The 23,116-nt window shown below is 42.7% G+C and overlaps 1 protein-coding gene across 1 annotated transcript in view; it reads left to right on the plus strand.

Annotated features, from left to right (window-relative positions):
- The first annotated feature begins 3,378 nt into the window (after positions 1-3,378).
- Positions 3,379-23,116, plus strand: part of si:ch211-11n16.2 (zinc finger FYVE domain-containing protein 1) — a 44,017-nt gene continuing 24,279 nt past the window's right edge. Inside the window, exons 1-5 of the mRNA XM_054736832.2 lie at positions 3,379-3,606; positions 4,293-4,574; positions 17,023-17,245; positions 17,336-17,547; positions 17,658-17,764. Of these exons, the coding sequence (XP_054592807.1) occupies positions 3,490-3,606; positions 4,293-4,574; positions 17,023-17,245; positions 17,336-17,547; positions 17,658-17,764 (941 nt within the window). The 5' untranslated portion in view covers positions 3,379-3,489. The remainder of the gene's footprint in view (positions 3,607-4,292; positions 4,575-17,022; positions 17,246-17,335; positions 17,548-17,657; positions 17,765-23,116) is intronic.

Here is a 23,116-nt window from a genome sequence, read left to right on the forward strand (position 1 = left end):
AAATAGATACTTAAAATAAAAGTAAAATTATCTTTCTTTAACTCTGAACTAAAATCATTTTGCTTTTGTGGGATTGGGTCATACTGGGAAGGTGAAGAAGAAGTGCTATAAAAGTTCTAAAGATGACTAGACTCGAAACATCTAAAACAGATAGAAGGAAAAACAGTATTCTGCTAATTCTTCAAGGCAAGGTTTTGGCTTTGAGAATCTTAGTGATTATCAGAGTAACTTATTATATTTACACACTGATAAGAATCATATTGCCTTTTCACAGAGCAAAGTCTGTGCGGCATTCTTCCCTTTCACCTCATCTCAGGTAGATGTTGAATCATCAGGTGTAGCTGCACAGCTGTTCTGCCTTCTCATCCTATTTCATGTTTTTTAGAGATTAATTCAGACTTTCCCCATTCTGAAGTGCAGATTTTTGAGTGTGCTGAATGACAGGGTTTTTAAAGAGCTGACCATGGGTGGAGGGGAGGGAATATTATGTCATAGATCTGAAAGGGGTGTTGATTCTCATCAGGTGCGGATGAAAAGGGTGGGCAGAGGGGGCTGGTGGAGACGTGTCGAGGCTCTGTCTGGGGAAAAGAGACATGTGGAGCGAGGGGGGGAGGGTGCTGGATGCTATGCTGGGAAGGAGACTTCCTTACATCATAAATCCATACTTGACATAAAGCTCTAGGGTTATAAATTCTCATGTGACATAAAGATCATACCCTAAATAAAACAAAAGGTTAATTAAACAAACGTCAAAGGATGTAATATAACAAACATCGAAGGTATAATAAAACAAACACCAAAAAATGTATTAATCATATTTTGATACATGGTGGTGGTCATTAAAGGTTATTAAAGGGATCAAAGAGTCATAAAAGGTCTTAAACCAATAAAACTGTGACGAAAGGTAATGTATTATACTCTTTAGAGAGTATCAGAGATGAGCAACCACTGAGCCAAACTACTGATCTCTGTGTCCCTCGAGTTACACACACAGCTACAGCTTTTAAGCAACTATGATCAGACATGATGGGGATCAGCTTATTCAAGCTGGCTGCAGGCTGGAGCTGAGGAGCAGGCCATGGTCCTGAACAGCTCCATCTCTTTGAGAAATCACGGCGCTACCTCAAGGGCCATGACACACTCCCCCTTAAAGGTGGTGTAATGGACATTGAAACAAGCAATGCCCAGCTAGCTAGCTTACACAGACACGTCCCAGAATGCACACCCCTCCCGTCGGGTATAATCCTTAGGCTGCGCCTAAATGCACGCACACACGCACCCACACACATACACACACACACACACACACACACACACACACACACACACACACACACACACACACACACACACACACGCGCACACACACACACACACACACACACACACACACGCGCACGCATACATACATACATACATACACACACACACACACACACACACACACGCACGCATACATACACACATACATACATACATACATACATACATACATACATACATACATACATACATACAAACATACATGCATACATACATACATACATACATACATACACACATACATACATACATACACACATACATACATACATACATACATACATACATACATACATACATACATACAAACATACATACATACATACACATACATATATGCATACATACATACACACATACATACATATATGCATACATGTACGCACGCACACACACACACACACACACACACACATACATACATACATACATACATACATACATACATACATACAAACAAACATGCATGCATACGTACGTACGTACGTACATACATACATACTTAAATACATACATACATACATACATACATGCATACGTACGTACGTACGTACATACATACTTAGATACATACATACATACATACATACATACATACATACAAACATACATACATACAAACATACATGCATGCATACGTACGTACGTACGTACATACATACATACTTAAATACATACATACATACATACATACATGCATACGTACGTACGTACGTACATACATACTTAGATACATACATACATACATACATACATACATACATACATACAAACATACATACATACAAACATACATGCATGCATACGTACGTACGTACGTACATACATACATACTTAAATACATACATACATACATACATACATGCATACGTACGTACGTACGTACATACATACTTAGATACATACATACATACATACATACATACATACATACATACACATACATATATGCATACATACATACACACATACATACATATATGCATACATGTACGCACGCACACACACACACACACATACATATATACATACATACATATATGCATACATGCATGCACGCGCACGCACACACACACACACATACTTACATATACATTGGCTTTATGTTTATCTGCTCCATCTGTATTCCTTTTAATGGTAAATACCCATTTTCCCCCCACTGTCTTTCTGCCTTCTGGCTAAGTTGTTAGAGTGAATGTGTTGTTCTCTCTCAGGGAGGCTAGTTCTTCCTCCATGGCTCCCGTCCATTCTCTTGAGTCAGGTGAATTTATTGCATCTTCATAAGTTAAAGGTACATTAGTAAAAAGTCTGTAGCAGTAGTCCATGTTAGTTAAAACTTGGTCATCATCATCCTCAGTTACATAACCTTTTGTTACATAATCTGTCAAGTAACGCGATGATGTTTGCTCTGCTTCATTTGGAGGTTTTGTCTGACTTGTTCCTTCCCCTGGGTCTTCCCCTTTCTGCCCGGGTGTTTTGTGTTTAACCTCCTTTCTTGTTCTAACTCTGGCTCATCATCTGACACTATTTCTGTTTGTGTCTTTTCTTCTGGTTCTCTTGTTACGAACTTAACTAATCTATGTTTTAAAACCTTACCACTCTCAGGGAAATAGACCAAATATGCTGGACTGGTTTTGGCATGACCCACAAAAGTCCCTTTTTCACTTCTAGAATCGAGTTTCCCTCTGTTCTGTTTGTACACATTGCAGGGTACACCAAATTTGTGCATTTTTGATAAGTTAGGTCTTTTACCGCATGACATTTCATATGGTGTTGCTTTCAAACGTCTGTTACAACATCTGTTCCTTGTAATGGTGGCTGTATGTATGTGTGTGTGTGTGTGTGTGTGTGTGTGTGTGTGTGTGTGTGTTAGCATAATTGGTTATAATTAAAAACAGTCACATCACTAATCTGCGGTCAACACCTTGTGGTTTATTTTTGATGGGTTTGGGGTCAGAGGTTTCATGAATGACATACTACCGTGTTTAGCCACATGGTGGCGTCACTGAGCCACGCAGGGACACAAACAAAACGTCTGACGTAACTAATTTACGTCTGCTTCGGTTCCACCAGTCCAGCAGCGTCGGTGGCACGCGCGTTGTTATGATTGACAGGAGTCATGCTGAACTTTCGTTTTGCTTCTTACCGTTTAAAGATTAGGACACCATGTCTGAAATTCTGCTGAAAGAGATGGAGACCGTGTCTATCGGTTCGGGGAAGTCGGAGGATCGGAGGCACGGCGCTCGGAGCTTCCTTCTGGTGGATGAACAAGAAAACCTGCAGGTAAAGTCATTTCGCCTAGCTAGCTAGTAGCTGCTAACAGCTAACTGCCTGGCTCAGAGGAAAACAGAAGTCTACCTAAAAGGCCTCAAATGAAGAGCAGCAGCTAATAAAGAAGGGCGGAGCTTAAGGTAGCCTTTAGTACAACACAATCAGTGTTGTTTTATGTGACTAATCAAAGAAATATGTTTGTTTGGATTACTGCTTCATACAGTTTCCGGTAAATAGTTTGATTATTTCATAAAAAAGGCTCACAGGACGAGTGACGTCAACTGTTATGGTAGAGTACTAGCTGGGTTGTTATCAGGGAGCTTAACACACACACACACACACACACACACACACACACACACACACACACACACACACACACACACACACACACACACACACACACACACACACACACACACACACACACACAGCGTTGCTGGTACTGAACGATGAGCAAAGTGATAATAAAGTAGAATTATTTTTCATTTGTTGTGTGTTATTGCATATATATGTTGATGGTTATCGCAGATGTCTAGATTCTATTTGAGGAAACCAGGTTGTGTTTTGGTTTGTGTCTACAGAGACCAGATCACACAGACTCAGGTCTAATCAGAAGCCAACATTTTCATTTTTTAAATGTATTAATTCAAATATTTCAGCTGTAGAGTCACAGATCTTTGCTTATCCTCCTGCAGGTCCATGATGAAGCTGACTTTGTAGAAAAGCTTGGCTGTGTGGATGTTGCGGGGGTTAAAGTTCTCTCCATCTTTGGCAACACTGGAGATGGCAAGTCCCACACGCTGAACCACATCCTGTTTGGTGGTGCCAGTGTGTTTTACACCTCCAAGTCCCCCAGCTCCTGCACAGTGGGAGTGTGGGCTGCGTACAATCCCTCCCTCAGTCTGATCGCTCTGGACACAGAAGGTCTGCTGGGAGCAGCAGCCAAACAGAACCAGAGAATGCGTCTGCTGTTGAAGGTAAAAACAGTAATGCCAGGTTGGTTTTGTGTGCTTAAATCAGTGACTTTCTTTGTTTCTGTCTGTTTTAGTGCTGCCTGTTTATTTTAGACACGTTTATTCTGCAGATCTGACACCTTCAGCAGGGCATACAGGAGCCCGACACATCCGAACCTCTAGACCACATGTGTCAAACTCTGGCCCTCGGGCCAAATTTACCCCATTGTTATTCCGTTTGAAAACTTCTTTCTCAGGACAAATTTAAAAAGTAATGTTTGTTGTTTTATATGGTTAAATCAGATTTTTTTTTTCCCCCACCGATTTCGATTTCCTGAAAAATTACGTGGTCGGACCTGATTTCCGATCACACAATCGGATTGGAACATCCTTAACACCACTGACGTGTTTCATTTAAGATTGTGCTGCTCATTGTAAATGGTAAATGGCCTGTACTTGATATAGCACCTTCTAGAGTCCTGGAACCCCCCAAGGCGCTTCACAACACAATCAATCATTCACCCATTCACACACACATTCACACACTGGTGGGGATGAGCTACGATGTAGCCACAGCTGCCCTGGGGCGCACTGACAGAGGCTATCTGTAATTTGGTCATGCCAGAGTCAGTGGTAATGCAAAAATACATTTGTTTCCAAATGAAATGGGTCAACAACACATCTGTTGATGAAGGAAAATGTGCATATTTGCCGTAACTTTAAAAAACAGCAACTTTGTCCCAGTTTTTCATTTAGATCCAGTTTGAGTTTGACAACCCTGCTCTAGATTTTTAAAGAGCAAGTCGCACTCTACCTGAGTCTTACTCCACTCCCATTTCCTGTTTGAAAATGCCCCACAAGGAGGCATTGCCTGGTAGACTGAGAGGATGGAGCCGCTAACAAATACACACACAGGCTTACAGCAACATTGTGACATCATATGGTACCAGCCATCATCATAGGGTACCTCTTAGCCAATAGTGATGGCAGATTAAAATTCTAATGTAGTGCAGAGTTTTTACCTGGAGAGGGCGCAACACTGACAGTTTTAGGCAGAACATTTAAATTTCAACCCTCTGGAGTGAATCCACGTGCCGGTGCGTGATGGACTGTTCACATATCTCCTTATATTATTCAACCAGGGAACCACTTAGCGTCAGGGTTCCAGTTTCAGCAAAGGGGGGCTTGAAACTAAAGCCGGGCGGACACTGTGCGACTTTTTAACTCGCAGCGTTCAGCTTCAGCTCAAACTGTACGACTTCCTCGCAGAGCAGATCTCACGAGTCCTGTGCTCACACTGTACGACCCAGTTCTCGCATGCGACCTGACTGCTCACACTGTACGTCTGGTAGCAACTCATCGGCCCTAAAAATGTGCTAAAAATAGCAGTTTTTACTCAACACGTCAGACTTTTTTGTCTTCTTTTGCCTGTTGTCCTTCGGGAGTGCTGCAGGAGGACACACAGGGATTTATGGGGGTTGGACGAGGAAAACGAAATAAAGAAAGTAAATCTGTGTTTTGTGATCAGTTTAATTTGACATGAACACGACAAACACGCTTTCTTGACAATCTGTGAGTAAAAAAACGTGTAGAAATTAAAACGAACAGCGTGTGTTATTTGGGAAATAGCGGGAAGCGGCGATGATGCAGGATTGCGCATGCGCCGTGAGCGGTTCTGATACATTTTGGGTCGCAGCTGCTCGCAGCGCCGCTTCAACAGTGCGATACCCTCACGAGGGACGAGCGAAATATTAAACACGCCAGAAGTCCGTGTGAGCTCACGATTGCTGATTGGCAGCTGGTCACGTGGTGTTAATCGCCTCTCGTAACCCCCTGTACACTACACGACCGCTCGGCGCAAAACTCGCCCCGATGTCGTGGATTCTCGCACGACTGGAAAATCGGCTCAAAAAAGTGAAAAAGTCGCACAGTGTACGCCCGGCTTAAGTATCAGTTAACAAGTTTATCCAAGTAAAAGTAAGATATTTAAGGTAAATATGTCATGCCAAGATGAAGCCGCTTTTGCACATTTGATCTTTGGCAGATGCAGAGGAAAATCCTACCAACAGAGCACTCTGTTGGCTCCGTCAGCTCTCGCTGCTACACACCGTAAGCTAGGACTCAGAGTCAGGAAGAAAAACAAGACCAAGCTCATCCTATAGGATGAGATACAAACTCCGTCACCCAATCACAAAATTGTGCATAAATAGATGCTAAGTGCAGGCAGGGAAAGCTTTCTGTGCTCCTTATGTTTATGTTTATTTATTTGGCAGACGCGTTTATCCAAAGCGACGTACAGTTTATAACCTATAGGGCATGCTGTGATCTGTGGGGGAAACCGGAGTACCCGGAGGAAACCCACGCATGCACGGGGAGAACACGCAACTCCACGCAGATAGGCCACAGCCGAGTTTCGAACCTGCAACCTTCTTGCTGCGAGGCAACAGTGCTAACAACTGCGCCACCATGCAGTCCCATGCTCCTATATAAGGCTCGGCACACATAAACTGCCTTTTGGTCATGACACCTTCTTTGTAAACATGTGTATAATCTAAATGTAAACATACACTGAACAAAAATATAAACACAGCACTTGTTTTGCTCCCATTTTTCATGAGCTGTAATTTGCCTACATGTGTGTTAGTGAGCACTAGGGTTGTCACGGTAACCGGTGTAGCGGTAAACCCCAGTTAAAAAAAGTTGACAATAATAATAACCGTCTTGTTTTTAAAAAACTATATTATCTCGGTGGATTACCGTGGCTGCGGTGTAGGCGCGGTGACCCTTACCAGCCACCGTATCATCTGCTGAAGTTGCCGGCAGCACATGCACACTTTGTTGTTTACAACCAAAACTTTCTTGAAGCTAAAGCTGAAATAATGACCAAAGGAGGAGACGGCAGCGCTCAGGAGGACATTTATTATCCCTCAAAGAAGACAAAGTGGGAAGTACGGTCATCTTTTGGATATCTGAAGAATGCCGAGGGACAGTTGATAGAAGACGGCTATCCTGTTTGCAGCACGTGCAGAAAAAGTGTCTGTGAAAGGCAGCAACGCTTCAAATCTCATGACACATCTGCGTGACCATCACCCACAACTCTACAGTCAACGCAAGGCAAGCTAATGTTAGCGTTTTAGCTGAAATGCGTGATCCGAGGATTTGGGTTGAGGGAGAATGCAAGGAGTCGCTATATGAATCAGACGCAGCACCGCTACCTGAATATACCCCCACCACCACCACCACCACCACAGCTGGAAAAATTCCTAGGGGAAACACTGGAAGGTCCTGGGCTGGTGGGGTCACATGTGGTCTGTGGTTGTGAAGCTGGTTGGATGTACTGCCAAATTCTCTGAAACGTCTTTGGAGACAGCTTGTGGTAGAGAAATTAACATTAATTTCATAGGCAACAACTCTGGTACATTCCTGCAGTCAGCATGCCAATTGCAGGCTCCCTCAAAGGTTGCAACATCTGTGGCATTGTGCTTTTTGATCAAACTGCACATGTCAGGGTGTCCTTTTATTGTGGCCAGTCTACGGCACACCTCTACATTATTGGCCCCTTGATATGCCACACTTGTGAGGTGGGATGGATTATCTTGGTAAAGGAAAAGTGCTCACTAACACATGAAGACAGATTTCAGAACAATATTTGACAGTCATGGGTCTTTGTGTATGTAGAAAACGTTTCAGATGTTCAGCTCATGAAAAATGGGAGCAAAAACAAGTGTTGCATTTATATTTTTATTCACTGGATGTATGTAATTTTGTGGCTTACTAAACTTCAATTTCAATTCAATTCAAGTTTGTTTATAAAGCGCCAAATCACGACAAGAGTCGTCTCAAGGACCTTCACACAGTAAACTTTCCAGTACAGGTCAGTTCATTAAGCCAATCAGTAAAAAGTTTCCTATATAAGGAACCCAGCAGGTTGCATCGAGTCACTGACTAGTGTCAGTCTTTACAGCAATCCTCATACTAAGCAAGCATGCAGCGACAGTGGAGAGGAAAACTCCCTTTTAACAGGAAGAAACCTCCAGAGAATCCTGGCTCAGTATAAGCAGCCATCCTCCACGACTCACACACACACACACACACACACACACACACTCGACATATATACCGAGCAATGTGTCTATCAGGGTATCCGCGGGTCCTTAAAAAGTCTTAAAAAGTCTTAAATTTGCTTTTCCAAATTTAAGGCCTTGAAAATCCTTAAAAATGACAAATAATCCTTAAATCTAGTTTCCAAAGGTCTTAAATTACCAAAGACCCAATAAGCAAGATTATTTTATTTCTATAAAAATTTTCATGAATTTCTAGTTAGTGTTCAGCATTTTTTGTGTACGATGTTGGCGTAAGCGGAACCGTACACATTCAGCTGGTTGTGAAAGGGGGCTATTTTTAGATGAGCACATTAGCTGGTTAAGCTAGTGGGAGTTTGCGCCATGGGGAAGTGCAAGTTTAATGGTAACTGGATGGCTAATCCCACGTTCACGACGTGGTTAGCACCGGCCCCAGGCAATAGCTGGAAATTATAGCTTGAATTTAATTTAAAAAATAGCTTAAATTTGGTCAAAGTGGCCTTAAAAAGGTCTTAAAAAGTCTTAAATTTGGCTCGCTTAAACCTGCAGATACCCTGGTCTATAGTTATATTGTGATTTCTTAGTAAATATTCTATTTGGTGAGAGTTAAACTTTATTGTATTTATCCTAGTGGATCTATAATCAAACGGGTAAACTAGTAGTAGCACGTCCAACGTCAAAGAAAATAAAATGTTATCAGGAGAGGGAGAATTTTTTTAGTAGATAGCAGCAGTGTGCTAGCTGATAGCCCCCCTCCATGAGGCTCAACCTGATCCTGTCTTCTGCTGGACATTTTTGTGGTGTACCGCCCAACTCCCCAGCTGCCAGAGCTGCATGTTCAGGTTATTTCCCCGTTTCATGTTCCCACACACAGCGCTGCTAGAGCCGATAGCAATGGCACCGTAGGTGAGCCCGGGACAGAGATGGAGAGAGAGAGAGGGAGAGCGAGAGAATGTAGTTGAGTAAGTGAGAGACTCCTCCCACATCGGAGCAGATTCAGGCTGACTTCTAAAGCTTAGTTTATGCTTCATCAACGTGAGTGTGGAGTTGCACACTTTAGTTAACTTGAAAGCTCAACTTCTCTTTTAAAAGTGGTTTCTGGCGGCACACGTTAGTTCAAGCAAGCGAAGGTGTCAGAATGCGTGCGTCTCTCTCACGGAGCTGACGTTTTAGTGAGGAAAAACCATCAGACGGCTTCAGCCTGCCGCGCTAATGCAGCGAAAACTGTGCATTTTGTTATTTTATACATTTAAAAGCTATTTCTACCTACAGGTTTGTTCCATTCATTTTTGGAGTAGAACATGTTTTTCCTCTCAAGATAAAAATCACAAGTTGCTTCACAAACACATTAAAAAAATTAAAAAAGATAATAATGGGAGAAAATATTAATAGCTTTAACTGTTTTTATTGTATGATTAAATAGTAAATATTAATGTGAATGATTTGCTGTACTAGATTAGAATCTAGACCAAGAGTTTTCCTCTTTCATAAAGTATGTATCATTTGTCAGAAATCCGTAAAAGTGATTTTTTGCTAAGAACCCCCCCCCCCCCCCCCCGAGCTCTGTGCAATAGGAAACTGAGCCAGAAGTAACCAATAGCGTTAGACTACCGCTTAGACGCTTCAAATGTAAGGAATACCTCGGCTGATGTAGAGTTGATGAACTTTTCACGGACAAGAAAGTCTCTAAAATATAAATATATGAAAACACAACATGACACGAGAATAATACTCGTAAAACAACGTGTATTACTTCTGTTTGTCGGCTACAGAAGAACATTTATAAACAGAAACGTGAAGTCGCCATCTTAAAAAACAGAGGAACAGCGTTTTTGTGTGATACGCTTGTCAGCCACTAGATGGTGCCATCAGATTAGAGAAATACTCCGGAAGGAAGCTTTAATCTACAAGATGGCGTGGCAGGCTAGTGTTGGACCTTTGTTTACAAAAAATCGTGAATTGAACCAAAATCGCAATTTCTGCTAGAAAAATTCAAATTCAATCTTTTCCTAAAATCGTTCAGCCTCATCGGTGCTTCACTAACAGCAATTTCACATGAAAAATGCCTGAGATATGCCTTGCATTGTTCTGCAAAAAATAGCATTTAACAGTTGTTTGCTGCATTTGACTTTTTATGTGTTTTGTTACTCACCCTAAACTAGGGCTGTCGCAATAATCGCAAGAACAATATATCGCGATATTAAGAAACCCACCGCGCTGCATGACGTTCCACCGCAATTACCGCACTTGATTAAATCTCGCGACAGCGCATGCTGAGAGGTAAAGTCCGCGCTGATCGAGGAGATAGTAGGGCACTTTTTTTTATTTCTGTTAGATGTTGCAGCCAAATTTGCATTTCAAAGTTAAACCTCCTGAATGTTGTTTTTAAGTTCAGTCCGAGAATGCCGTTACTGCCCTTTGATCTGCATTCAATAAAGTGTTAAAAATGGCCATGTATTTTTTTTCTAACATTTTTTAAATGTGTAAGCACAATGTTTCAAAGGAAATATTGCCATGAGTTAGGTAATTAACAAACAAATTTGCTAAGTACATAAATAAAAACGGGGTGCAATAATATCGCAATATTGAGCTGCCCTGACTCACCACAGGGGGAATTCCTCAATCGCGACAGCCCTACCCTAAACTTTTATTCCGAGTGCTGAAAACGGTTCGTTAAAAATGTTTTCACAGCAATAAATGTCATTTTTTTCTACTTGGAGTTTGATTTTTTTTCTGTGTGCTTTCAGGTTCAGTGTGCTAATACAGTGTGGCATAATAAGGAAATGACACTAAATTCACATAGGTGAGGTTGTGCTAAAAGGAATTATACCAAACAAGGCATAAACAATACATTATAGCGTGAAATATAAATGTGAACACAATTTGTCTAAATGGCTAATTATAGAGGGGTAACCATAGGGCTGGGGGTAAACGATTATTTTTAAAACGATTATTCTGACGATTATTTTATCGAATAGTCGACTATTCTAATGACTATTTAGAAAATTAATCTAATGATTATTTTTCTATTGCACAATTAACAAAAACCAGAAAATCTCAAATAAATTCCTCAAAAAAAATTTGATAAATTCTTACTGTAAGAGAATAAACACTACAGGCCTTCCATTTTGTATAACACTGCGTTTATTGTGTTGGTTGGTTATGTTCTGATGACGTGTAGAACTTGGGAGTGCAGGCTGCTGCCTGAGAGGTGGTAGAAGATGGAGTGTCTCCATGCTGCTTTGATTTGGTCACTTATGTGCGTGAGGCGAGTGGTCTTACGGGTTAAACCAAACTCAGGTGATATTTTACACTAAACCAAAAACCCACAACACTCTAAATGTAATAAAAGGGAGATCTACACCACAAAAAAGATGAACTCTAAACCAAAACGTAACAGCTTATCCCAACGCAAGAAGCTGTTAGCGAAGATGCTAACAGTAGCTTTACCAACATTAAGTTAAAGTTACCAAGTTTAAATAAACCAAAAACACCCAGCAGCAAACAGACCAGCACGGAGGAGAGACTGCTACCACCAAAACAGCTCTCCTCATGTCTGAAAGAAGCTCCTTAATGAAGGGAGAAGCGCTCCCGGTGATTTTCTACATCTGCGATAGACACGAAGCAGCGCATCTGACCCCGGAAGTTGTTGTCCGTTGCCGGGAGACGAAGGCGGGCAAAACAGGAAAATAATCTAGTAGTGGACGGACGTTGTTCCGGGTCTTCGGTATTTGGCGGAGATGTTAGTGAAGGCGGAGAAGAGGGCGAACTAGAGGAAAAACAGGCAGATTCCTCCTCTATTTAAAAACTCCTGGGGATGCAACAAGTGGGCGCGGTGCGTCGACTACCGGATCTGACGTCGACAAATTTTTAGAATCGAGTCATCGACTTCGTCGAGGCTTCGCTACAGCCCTAGGTAACTAAAATGCATTAAAGTGCCAAATTATTGACTACATGCATCTACAGCACGATTAGACACTCATTTATGTAGTTTATCAGCAAAAAAGTGGATTTGGGGGCGACTTGCTCTTTGAACCCTGGACCCTGACTCTGGACTATTTGAAATCACCTGCAAAATTTTTGTGTAAAAATCTAATTAGAGGAGTGAATTAGCGGCCCAGTCATCCTGTAGGAATAGGTAGCAATCACTGCCTTTCATGCCATTATTTGGGGTAAAAAGGGACCGCCGTTCTGGTCAGTGTTGGGAGTAACGCCGTTTAAATATAACAGCGTTACTAATGGCGTTCTTTTTTGGGTAACGGAATAATCTAATTACTTTTCCCGCCGTTGCAACGCCGTTACCGTTACTGGGGACGGAAGGTTGTGCGTTACTATGTGCTTGTCAAGCGTTGAGCAGCAGTGTGAGGCTTTCTGACCGCCACACTTCAGCTGCAGCCAGGGAGAGAGAGGTGTCGGTAACCCTAACCCTAACGCACTTACAAACACGATGATGATTGGCCGGGTGGGCGGAGACCCTCAGTGTTCTCACTGTCACTGCCTGCTGTAGACCCAACAGAGCAGTGATGGGAATAACGCCGTTTAAAATAACCACGTTACTAAAAAAATATATATTTCTTTCTGTAACGAGCAAAATAATTAATTACCGTCTTCTTTTAACAAAACGTTGTTTCTGTTACTGATGAGGAAATGCGTGCGTTAAGCAGCGCGGTGAGTTGAAGCTGTCATCAGCTGATCAGGAGCTAAAGAGGTAGATGTTTTCATCCAAGCACATCACGGCCGTGAAGGACGAGGAAGACGTGATGAATAGTCTAGCTGCAGACCGACCCCCCCCCCCCCCGCAGATTAGTTGCTGCAGCAGCGAATCTGTGGGTCTGCAGCCGTGGCCTTCTTAGTGTGACAGCGGGACGTCCCGAAGGTCCGCTCACCTGTTCACCGCTCAGACGTCCTGATCTTCTACCTTCCTAGATCATCCAGCTGTAACCTGTTCCTGATCATGTCTTTAGTCCCGCTGTAACACTGATGCATCAGTCTCAGACGTCATGGAGCTCAGGTGTTATCAGAACTACCTGTGTGTGTTTACCACCCAGCTTCAGCTCTTCTGTGGTTGGGTCTGACCCACGTTAGTAAATGTAAGTCCTCCATCAGGCTTGTGCCTCTTCTAGTGTCATTTTAAAGGATATTTATTTATTTATTTAACCATTACTAGAGTACCAGCAACAGAAATGCTACTAAAAACACACAATTATGTGAAGCTGGAAAAATTAGAATACTGTGCAAAATTACATTTATTTCTGTAATTTAACTAGACTGAGAGACCATTTAAAGGCTCAGGAACCTTTACAGGTGTTTCTATTTGCAATTTTAAATTTTAGCTGTTAAATATCACACAGTGACCTTTTAATAGTCTAGATTAGTGTAATGCTCCTGTTAGTAGTTCCTCCTGTTAAGTGCTTATTTATTAAAATTATTCAGGTTAATATAAAACATTTGGACATTTTATTATGTTCCAGTCATTAGTCATTTATATTTCACTATTGTAGTTACTCTTGCATGCTTTAATGAAAAAAGTAACTAAGTAGTTATTTTACTTGGTAATTAGTTACTTTTATAATCTTGTAACTCACTTAGTAACTGAGTTACTTTTTTGACAAAGTAATCAGTAACTATAACTAATTACTTTTTTAAAGTAACGTTCCCAACACTGGTTCTGGTCAGATCTTGAACGTGAAAGTATGTTTGAACTCAGGTGAACTCACAAGGTGACCTGAGCATGTTGGGTTACAACTGAATATTTGCTTCGTTGGGTTTGTTGTAGCTAAAGTTGATTCGGTGTGGCAGCCATGATGAACTGAGTCGACTTCCCTTCCATCTCATGCTGTCCTGATTTGAGCTTATAATCAGTTATGTTTACACCAGAACATCCATGGTGTGAGCTTAAAGAAACAATGGCGTTATCAGGGCTTTTCCAGATGTTCTCTGCGTGTTTATTCAAAAAAACGCGTTTGTAATCTCTACTGATGTTGAGGTGTTATACTGGCTCTGACCCAGTTTGGTACTTTCAGATTTATCTCGAATTATTATGATTAATACAACACTCATTTTCAATTTCTGGGTTATTTTTAAATGTTTAATTCTGAAAGCAGAATTCTGGAAGATCTGTTTTTGTTAGTGTGAATCAGCACCTAGCCACGGTGAGTTCATGGACCTGGAAACATGCTGCTTTAGCTGCTTAAATGAACTTTTCTTGCTTGGCAAGTTGTGTTTTCACTGACTTAAGCCTAATTTATACTTCTCCGTCTGCTTCACGAGGGAGAGACACGCACGAGTCTCCTGGAGAGTGTTGCAAAGCAATTCCCCGCCAGGACAGCAGAGGGCGTAGCGCTGTTCTGTGGTATCCTGTCATGTATCGGTCCAAGACAGTGTGTTTATATTGTGTTTTTGTATTTCAGTTACTTTTTAACACTGAAAAATTTGTTCCTCATCCTCCTCCACCTCTTCATGCGCTCGCCACCTCTAAACCCACGTTTCCCATCATTTCCGTCCACAAAAGAAACGTTTGCTGTTTTTACTTCTCCACTCACGGGTGAATAAAACGTTTATATTTTTAGAGTATCCCCACGACGTATTCTTCAAGCTGCTCCGTGTCCTCTGCTAGATATCCTGGGTTCTCTTTATGTTTTTGAGGGTGCAATGGCGGCCCTGTAGACGACAGCGGCATCCTGACCAATCACAAGCTTGCGTTCTCCGCCTAGACAGACAAATGTTTAGAAAAAAAGAGTTCGGCTCCGTCCGTCCTTGCGAGCACGTTTGAGAGCCCTGCACAATATATTGTAAATATATCGTTATCGCGATATCAGCATGCACAATACGCATATCGCAAAGAACAGATAAATATCGCAATTAATGGTCAGCTCAAATGTTTGCTACACATAATGCATTCTGTCAATCAAACGGAAGCATGATGGGTTTTTTTTTACTAGTCAAATAGATCTCTTCACCCATTTGGCCAAAGTTGGGTTCTCATAGGTTAGACGCCCGCCCCCGAGGCGGACCACACTTCATTTTGATGGTTAGCAAACACCTGAGTTAGCTTAGTTCTGCTCTTTCTGCTGATCCTGCTTTTCCCGGGATCCACTGATTGCCTTGTTCATTTTCTTTTTCCCTGTCCTCGCATCTTTTGCTTTTCTCATTTTCATGAATTTTCTATTTCTTTGTTATTGATTATTTTTCTTCCTGGTTTAAGTTTTTATGTATCGCAAGTACTATAGTCATTGCAATATTAATCACAGTTATCGAATATCGCAGGTATTCCTAATATCGTGCAGCCCTACCTCAAAAGGATGGATAAGGGTGTTGCGTGCGTCCGTCCTGACGTAGACGGAGAAGTATATATTAGGCTTCAGAATAAAAAATAATCACATATTTGAGTTTCAGGTGATGCTGAATATTGTCCGGCTCCCTAACCCTAACGCCGGGGACACACTGGCCGCGGAAGCGCCGCGAAAATGGGACCGCCTTCATTCGGCGCCCTTGTTAAGCTATTCTATAGACCACATGGGCCGCCGAAGCACCGCGAATCGCCTCGCGCCGTGCAGCGATCATTTCGGCGTTGGGTCTATTTTTTTCGCGAGCCGCGGGTGAATCGCGTCAATTCTGGCAGGAAGTCAAACGTAGACATAAGAGGCAGGCCGGTAAAGTTAACAAAATAAAGCATTTCAAAATAAAATTCCGCAATAGTCAAATGTGTTCGTAAACGGACACTGCAGAAAAACCACACGAACACGCACACACACACACACACACACATACATCGAACTTGTGTGCGTGTGTGACCACGTGAAGGGGGGTGTGGTTTTGGGTGTCTTTTCACCGGAGCAAACAGGACAGAGAGGCAGAAAGTCTGAGGCAAGCAGTTAGGATGGATGACTTTAAATGAATTATGGAAGTTGAGAAACACAAGGAGCTGTACGACCCCCGAAAAACATGTTTATTTACGTACCCATTTAGGAAGAAACTGCTAGGATACAGCTGCAGAATTGGAGCGGGTTCCAAGAGATTCAACTGGCAGAAACAACTCATACCATAGGTTCACACACACACACACACACACACGCATGCACACACACACACACACGCACACGCGTACAAACACTCAAACGTAGAGGAAAAGAGCTGAGAAAAGGCAGAGAGGACTCCAAGTGTTTAAAAGAAAAACTACAGCTGAGCCGAGGCGCGCCTCGACTGGGGCGCGTCTGATCTGAACTGAGGAGCGGCGAGCAGCGGCCGAATTTCGTGAGCGATTCGCTTCTCGGAGCTTCGCGGCGCTTCCGCGGCCGGTGTGTCCCCGGCGTAAGGCTACGTTATCCTAACAATCTGAGGTGGTGAGATTCAGTCTGGTTTCCTGTGTAAGAGCCATGTCTGTCTATTAGGTTCTGGCCATTTCTGATATCGTGGTCTATCGCACACGGGCTGAGCGGCTCCACAACGACATGTTCCAGTTCCTGAGCAGCGCGTCAAGGGCCTACCTGAAGCACTTCACCCATGAGCTGAAGGCCCTGTCCAGCCGCTGTGGTCTGGATGGTCCTCTGTCCACTCTGGGGCCCGCCGTCATGGTCTTTCAGGAAACGACACACACTCAGCTGCTGGGTCATGGTAGGAAAACAAGCTAAGCCACCTGCTGTCTGCTTGGTGCTCCACTTCAGTTTCTGTTTGTAAAAATCTGTTCATCTGATGGCGATTCAGAGGGGGCCGGCCACGCTGACACGCTCCTCCAGAGGCGTTTTCATGACCTAGGTTTGGAGACAGAGGCCTTCAGCTCGATCCAGTATGTTGGGACCCAGACCATCACGCCGCCCACCAACTACCGTGGACTGCTGGAAGCTGTCGAACAGCAAGTGAAGAACACTCACACGCGCTCTCCACGCCAGCCAGGGATTGTATTTCAGGCTCTGGAAGTAAGTGGTCTCAGGTAGCTTTAGAAGATTCATGGAGAAGATCAGGTCTTTGCTTTAGTCTTGTGGGTGACTTATATCTGCTGTCTGAGCTTCTATTGGGTCTCCCCCAGGCTCTGAGCGAGCGCTTCTGTGGGGAACTATCAGATGACAAAATGACTCTTTACTCCTTTTTCCCTGATGAGTACTTCACCTGCTCCTCTGTGTGCCTCAGCTGCAAGTAAGTGTGAAAAACCACCTTCATCAGGCCTGGAGCATGACGGTGTCTCTGTCTCAAGCCCTTTTTAGAGGACACGTGAGCCAGCAAATCAGCGTGGTGCTGCCGCTATGGCAGCGGCACGGCGATGCGGGAATTTTGCTGCGTTCATTCTGCCAAGCGTGGTGGTAATATTACCACAACGTCGGAGTTGTGAATGCATATTACACCTTGGTGCAACAGAGGGAGATGTTTCCAGAGGGAGTTCTGGCAGGAAACTGCATTGAAGATGAAAGTAAACATGAGCCGTAAGTTTGACTTTAGTTAACAAAATCAGCTGAGATGATTAACTGGAGCGATGCAGATCTCCCAAGAGCTTCTCTCCATTAGAGCTGGAGCTCAGACCATCTGACAGGTCACGGGGACTGTGGAGGATGGACACCTTTAGGAGCGGCTTGTGAAAACACTTAGGAAGCACGGGTTTGATTGCAATAAAAACCAAGTTATGATCAAGTCTGTAACAGTGCAGAGACCACCCCCTTTATACTGTCATTGCATAATCTTTTGTAAAGCGGACATGATTGCACCACGTTACCGCCACGGTCTGATCACTTACAAATGACCTGAGGCTCCTTGATGCTGCCTCAGCTTTGCAGCAAATTGGCAGCATTGTCTTCTAAAAGGGGCTTTAGTCTTCATACCTGCAAACTTGTCACTTTTTGGCAAAAGTTGCTGTTTTTGAAGCCAAATGTGGCATTCACTTTAATCGTGTAGATCCGAAGAGTTTTTGGGGGGGTCTTCTGTCGGGTTCAGTGATGGGTTTCAGTCACTCTTATGGAAATCAACCAGTGAAAGGAGAGGGGGCTCCTCTTGTTCACAAACAATCTCTGTTCTAGTGTGTTAGTCACGTGTCATCATTTGACCAATCAGAGTCAGAGACGGCACACACAGCGAGTATGAGTGCTGTTTCTATAACTTCTCACAGCAGTTTTGAGCTTAAAGTTCGTCAAATAGAACAAAATCAGCTCTAAATAACAGTTTCCTGTCGAGGACTTTAGCAGATTTACCTTTATAGAGTCTTCCTGAGGCTGGGCGTGTTTTGTTTGATTGTTTTGGAGTTGAGTCGGGAGTAAACACCGCCAGTAATGTTGGTAACATAAATACTATTTCTGGTAAGACACGGCCACCAGTGTGCTACAGCCTTACTGGTTTAAAACAAACCCAGTAAATGGATCTGGGCACCAGTGGTTTAAGGACGCTGGAGGAGAATCAATCAGATTAATTTATAAAGCGCTTTTCAAACAAAGTGTTTTACAAAATGACCCCAAATTCCCATAACACGTTAAAAACATTAACAGACATATGCAAACACACACACGCATGCGCGCGCACACACACACACACGCACACACACACACATGCATGCACACACACACACACACACAAGTAAAAATTATATTAGGCTGAGTCCAGATGAGCCAAGTAAGGTAAGGCAAGGAAACGCCATCAGAGGAGCCGTCTGCCCCGGCAGCATCAGGTCTTCCACACTAAGTCAGGGCGCTCAGTGGAGGGGGAGCATAGACCCCCACCTATAGAGCGCCCAGGAAGCTACAGTCGACCACCGCTCCCGGGGCAGAGGGCCCCTACAGAGGAAACACTGGATTAAAATGAGTAAAAATATAATAAAAGAGCTAATATTAGGGACAAAAGTTAGAAAATAAGTAATAAATAAAATCATATAGACAGTAAAATAATAATATTAAATAGTAACATAGTGCTAAAATATAATCATATAAAACATGCAAAGCAAGCAATAAAATATAATCATGTAAAACGAGAAATAAAACTGTAGTAAATATTTAGATAAAAGCTAACCTAAATAGACGGGTCTAGAGCCTGGACTTAAAAACATGAACGTTCTCTGCGGCCCTGAGGTCCTCTGGCAGCTCGTTCCAGAGGCGAGGGCCATAACACTGGAAGGACGCCTTGCCATGAGTGTGTGTCCTAACTTTATGGATGACCAGGAGACGCCTGCCAGAGGAGCGCAGAGGCCGTGAGGGTTCATATGGTAAAAGCAGTTCTGATAGATAAGAAGGCCCAAGACCATTAAGACACTTAAAAGCCATTAGAAGAACATTAAAATGGCTCCTGAAACATACGGGGAGCCAATGATATGATTCTAATACTGGTGCAATGTGTTCCCGCCTCCTGGTCTTCATCAGGACACGTGCTGCCGAATTTTGTAGAAGTTGTAAGCCTGAGATGCTCTTGTTAGGAAGACCAGAAAGCAGGGCATTGCAGTAGTCTATCCTACTGGTGATAAAAGCATGCATCAGCATCTTCGTATTGGCCCGAGAGAGAATGGGGCGGACTCTGGCGATGTTCTTTAGATGATAAAAACCTATTTTTGTGATATTTTTAATGTGTGGGATAAAAGTCAGCTCAGAGTCAAAAATCACACCCAGGTTCTTCACTTGTTCAGATGGATTAAAAGACAGAGATTGTAATTTTGGTAAAAGTTTCTCTCTCTGGGACTCAGGACCGAGGACTAAAACTTCAGTTTTGTCCTGGTTGAGCTGGAGAAAGTTCTCTGCCATCCAGGATTCAATGTCTAAAATACAGTTAAAAAGTGCATCCATTGGCCGAGAGTCATCAGGAGACACGGAGATGTACAACTGTGTATCATCAGCATAACTGTGAAAGTTGACCCCTTGTCTCCTGATGACTCCGCCAAGAGGGAGCATATAAAGGCTAAAAAGCACTGGGCCTAAAATAGAACCCTGGGGCACACCACATGTAATCCCATGGACCCTAGAGGAACAGGTATCCAAACTCACCATGAAAGTCCTGTCTGTGAGGTAGGATGTGAACCATCTATGTACAGCACCAGAGAGGCCGATCTGTTGTAAACGAGTTAAAAGAATAGTGTGGTCTGCTGTATCGAAGGCACCACTTAGATCCAGTAGGACCAACACTGTCACCTTCTGTTTATCATAATTTACTCTAAAATCTTCAGAAGGGCTGTCTCGGTGCTGTGGTTCATCCTAAAACCAGACTGAAATGTCTCTAGGACATTATGAGTGTTTATAAAATCATTTAGTTCACTTAAAACCAACTTTTCTAAAATTTTGCTCAAAAATGGTAAGTTGGATACCGGTCGATAATTGTTTAATTCATTAAAATCTAAATTGCTCTTCTTCAACAGGGGCCTCACCACCGCCCCTTTAAAGGCAGCAGGAAAGACCCCCGTCTGAAGGGAGCAGTTCATCAGGGTTAAAATCTCGTCTCTAAAAGATCCATAAAATTGTTTAAAGAACGAAGTTGGAATTGGGTCCAGAACACATGTGGTGGGTCTCACTGAGGAGGAAACTTTATCAAGAGTCTCAGCTTCTACAGGACAAAGCTGTCCAGTGTTTCCTCTGGTATAGACACACATTCAGATATATCTAAGACCTTATTACTTATGGAGGATAAAATATTCCGTCTGATGGCGTCTACCTTCCCTCTGAAGTGGGCTGCAAACTCCTCACAGAGTGCATTTGAGGGGGTTTTCTGAAGTGAATTGGATGTACGGTTTAAAATGTTGTTTATGGTGTAAAAAAGTTTTCTGGGATTGTGTTTATTGTCTAGAATGAGTTTGGAAAGGTATGCGTGTGTTGAATTTCTCACTGCGTTATTATATGATTTAAGTAGCTCTGTATATATTTGATGATTTATAGTTGTTTTGTTCTTTCTCCATCTCGCTCTGCAACCCTGCAATTTCTCTTTAGTTTCTTTAGATTTTCATTTCTCCGCGGTGAAGCACGTTTTGAATATAGACTTTTGATTTTAAGTGGAGCGAGCCGGTCGAGAGCGGATTTCAGTCTACTGTTAAAATCATTGACAGTAAAATCACAAGAGGCAGTTACCGGAGTGGGAGGGATCTTTCTAAAAACTTCAGGAAAACCTGCAGCCACTTCAGGGGTGAGATGGCGCTGCCTTACAGTTCTCATAGAGGGTTCCAGCTGGATAAAACTGGTGATGCTAATAAACACACAGTAGTGATCAGAAACAGCCAAGTCAGCAGCAGAGGACACACTGGTGGACAGGCCATACGTGATGACCAAGTCCAGGGTGTGTCCTCTGTTGTGAGTTGGCTGTGTGACATGTTGACTAAAATCCATATAACTCAGAATATTTAAAAACTCCTTTGAAAAAGGATCAGAAGAATTATCTATATGTAGATTAAAATCACTGGCTAAAATGATCCTTTCAAAGCAGTTGTGCAGGATTGATAAAAATGGCACTCTGCTTAGGAGGCCGATAAACTGTGACACATAAAATCTGAGGAGAGCTAAAAACTACTGCTGTATATTCAAAAGTGGTAAAATTATCAAATAAAACAAGTTTGGCAGAAAGTAATGATGAACTAATAAAAGCAGTAGCGCCTCCCCTTTTGCTACTCCTCGTTGAAAAATTAAAATCTGGCGGAGAGGCCTCTGTGAGAACAACAGGTGCATCTGAACTCAGCCATGTTTCTGTTAAAAGCAGACAGTGAAGATTACGATCTAAAATCAGGTCATTTATTAAAAAAGTTTTAATATCAGCAGAGCGCGAACATTTAAAAGAGCCATATTAATAGTAACTGGTGAAGGAGTGACTGTATTAACTGAAGGTGGGACTTTTGGTAACAGTTTTAGATTATTGGGGGGTGCTTTTGTTTGGTTTATGACTGTTTGTCCGCTCTCTGCTGATAATAACAGGTATGGATGAGGTATGGCAAGGCCCAAGTCCGATATGTGATTTACTGTTAAAATCAGGGCTGGGTTGGTAGGAGCAGGGACCTGCTACACATCAGGAAGTGGGAGCAGATGGGGCCGGTGGAGTGGGGGGGGGGGGGGTCGTGTGATGAGATCATTTCATAATATTGAACATTTCTGCTGTTTTAAAGAGTCAGAACAGCAGTTTGCCCTTAGCAGTGTTTTATTAAAGTATTCAAGCAGAATTAAAGCTACATTTACCTGCAGCTGCTCTTCTGACCCACAGCTATAACCTTTTAGGGATGTTGCAGTATTCTGGGATATTTCCAGATGTTCGGCGTTCTGAGTGTGAATTAGTCTCCTAATAATTCTTAACATTATATGATGATGGTCCCTTATCCTCGTGAACTAGACCAAATTCTTGCTTTGCAAAGTTTGGTATAGGAACGCTCCAATGGAACCTCTGCAGACCCTAGCAGCATTCTGGCTGGCCAATCACGGCTCTCTAGAGGGGTTTCAAACACACACACCCTCTGAGTTTGCAGGTATGACTGAGTCTTGTTATGTTTGGGTTATTCAGCTCACATCGCTGTTCCATTATTAAACTCTTAGATTACATCAAGTCGTTTGAGATCAT

Source organism: Nothobranchius furzeri, chromosome 13, assembly GCF_043380555.1.
Source record: "Nothobranchius furzeri strain GRZ-AD chromosome 13, NfurGRZ-RIMD1, whole genome shotgun sequence".
NCBI classification, from domain to species: Eukaryota; Metazoa; Chordata; class Actinopteri; order Cyprinodontiformes; family Nothobranchiidae; genus Nothobranchius; species Nothobranchius furzeri.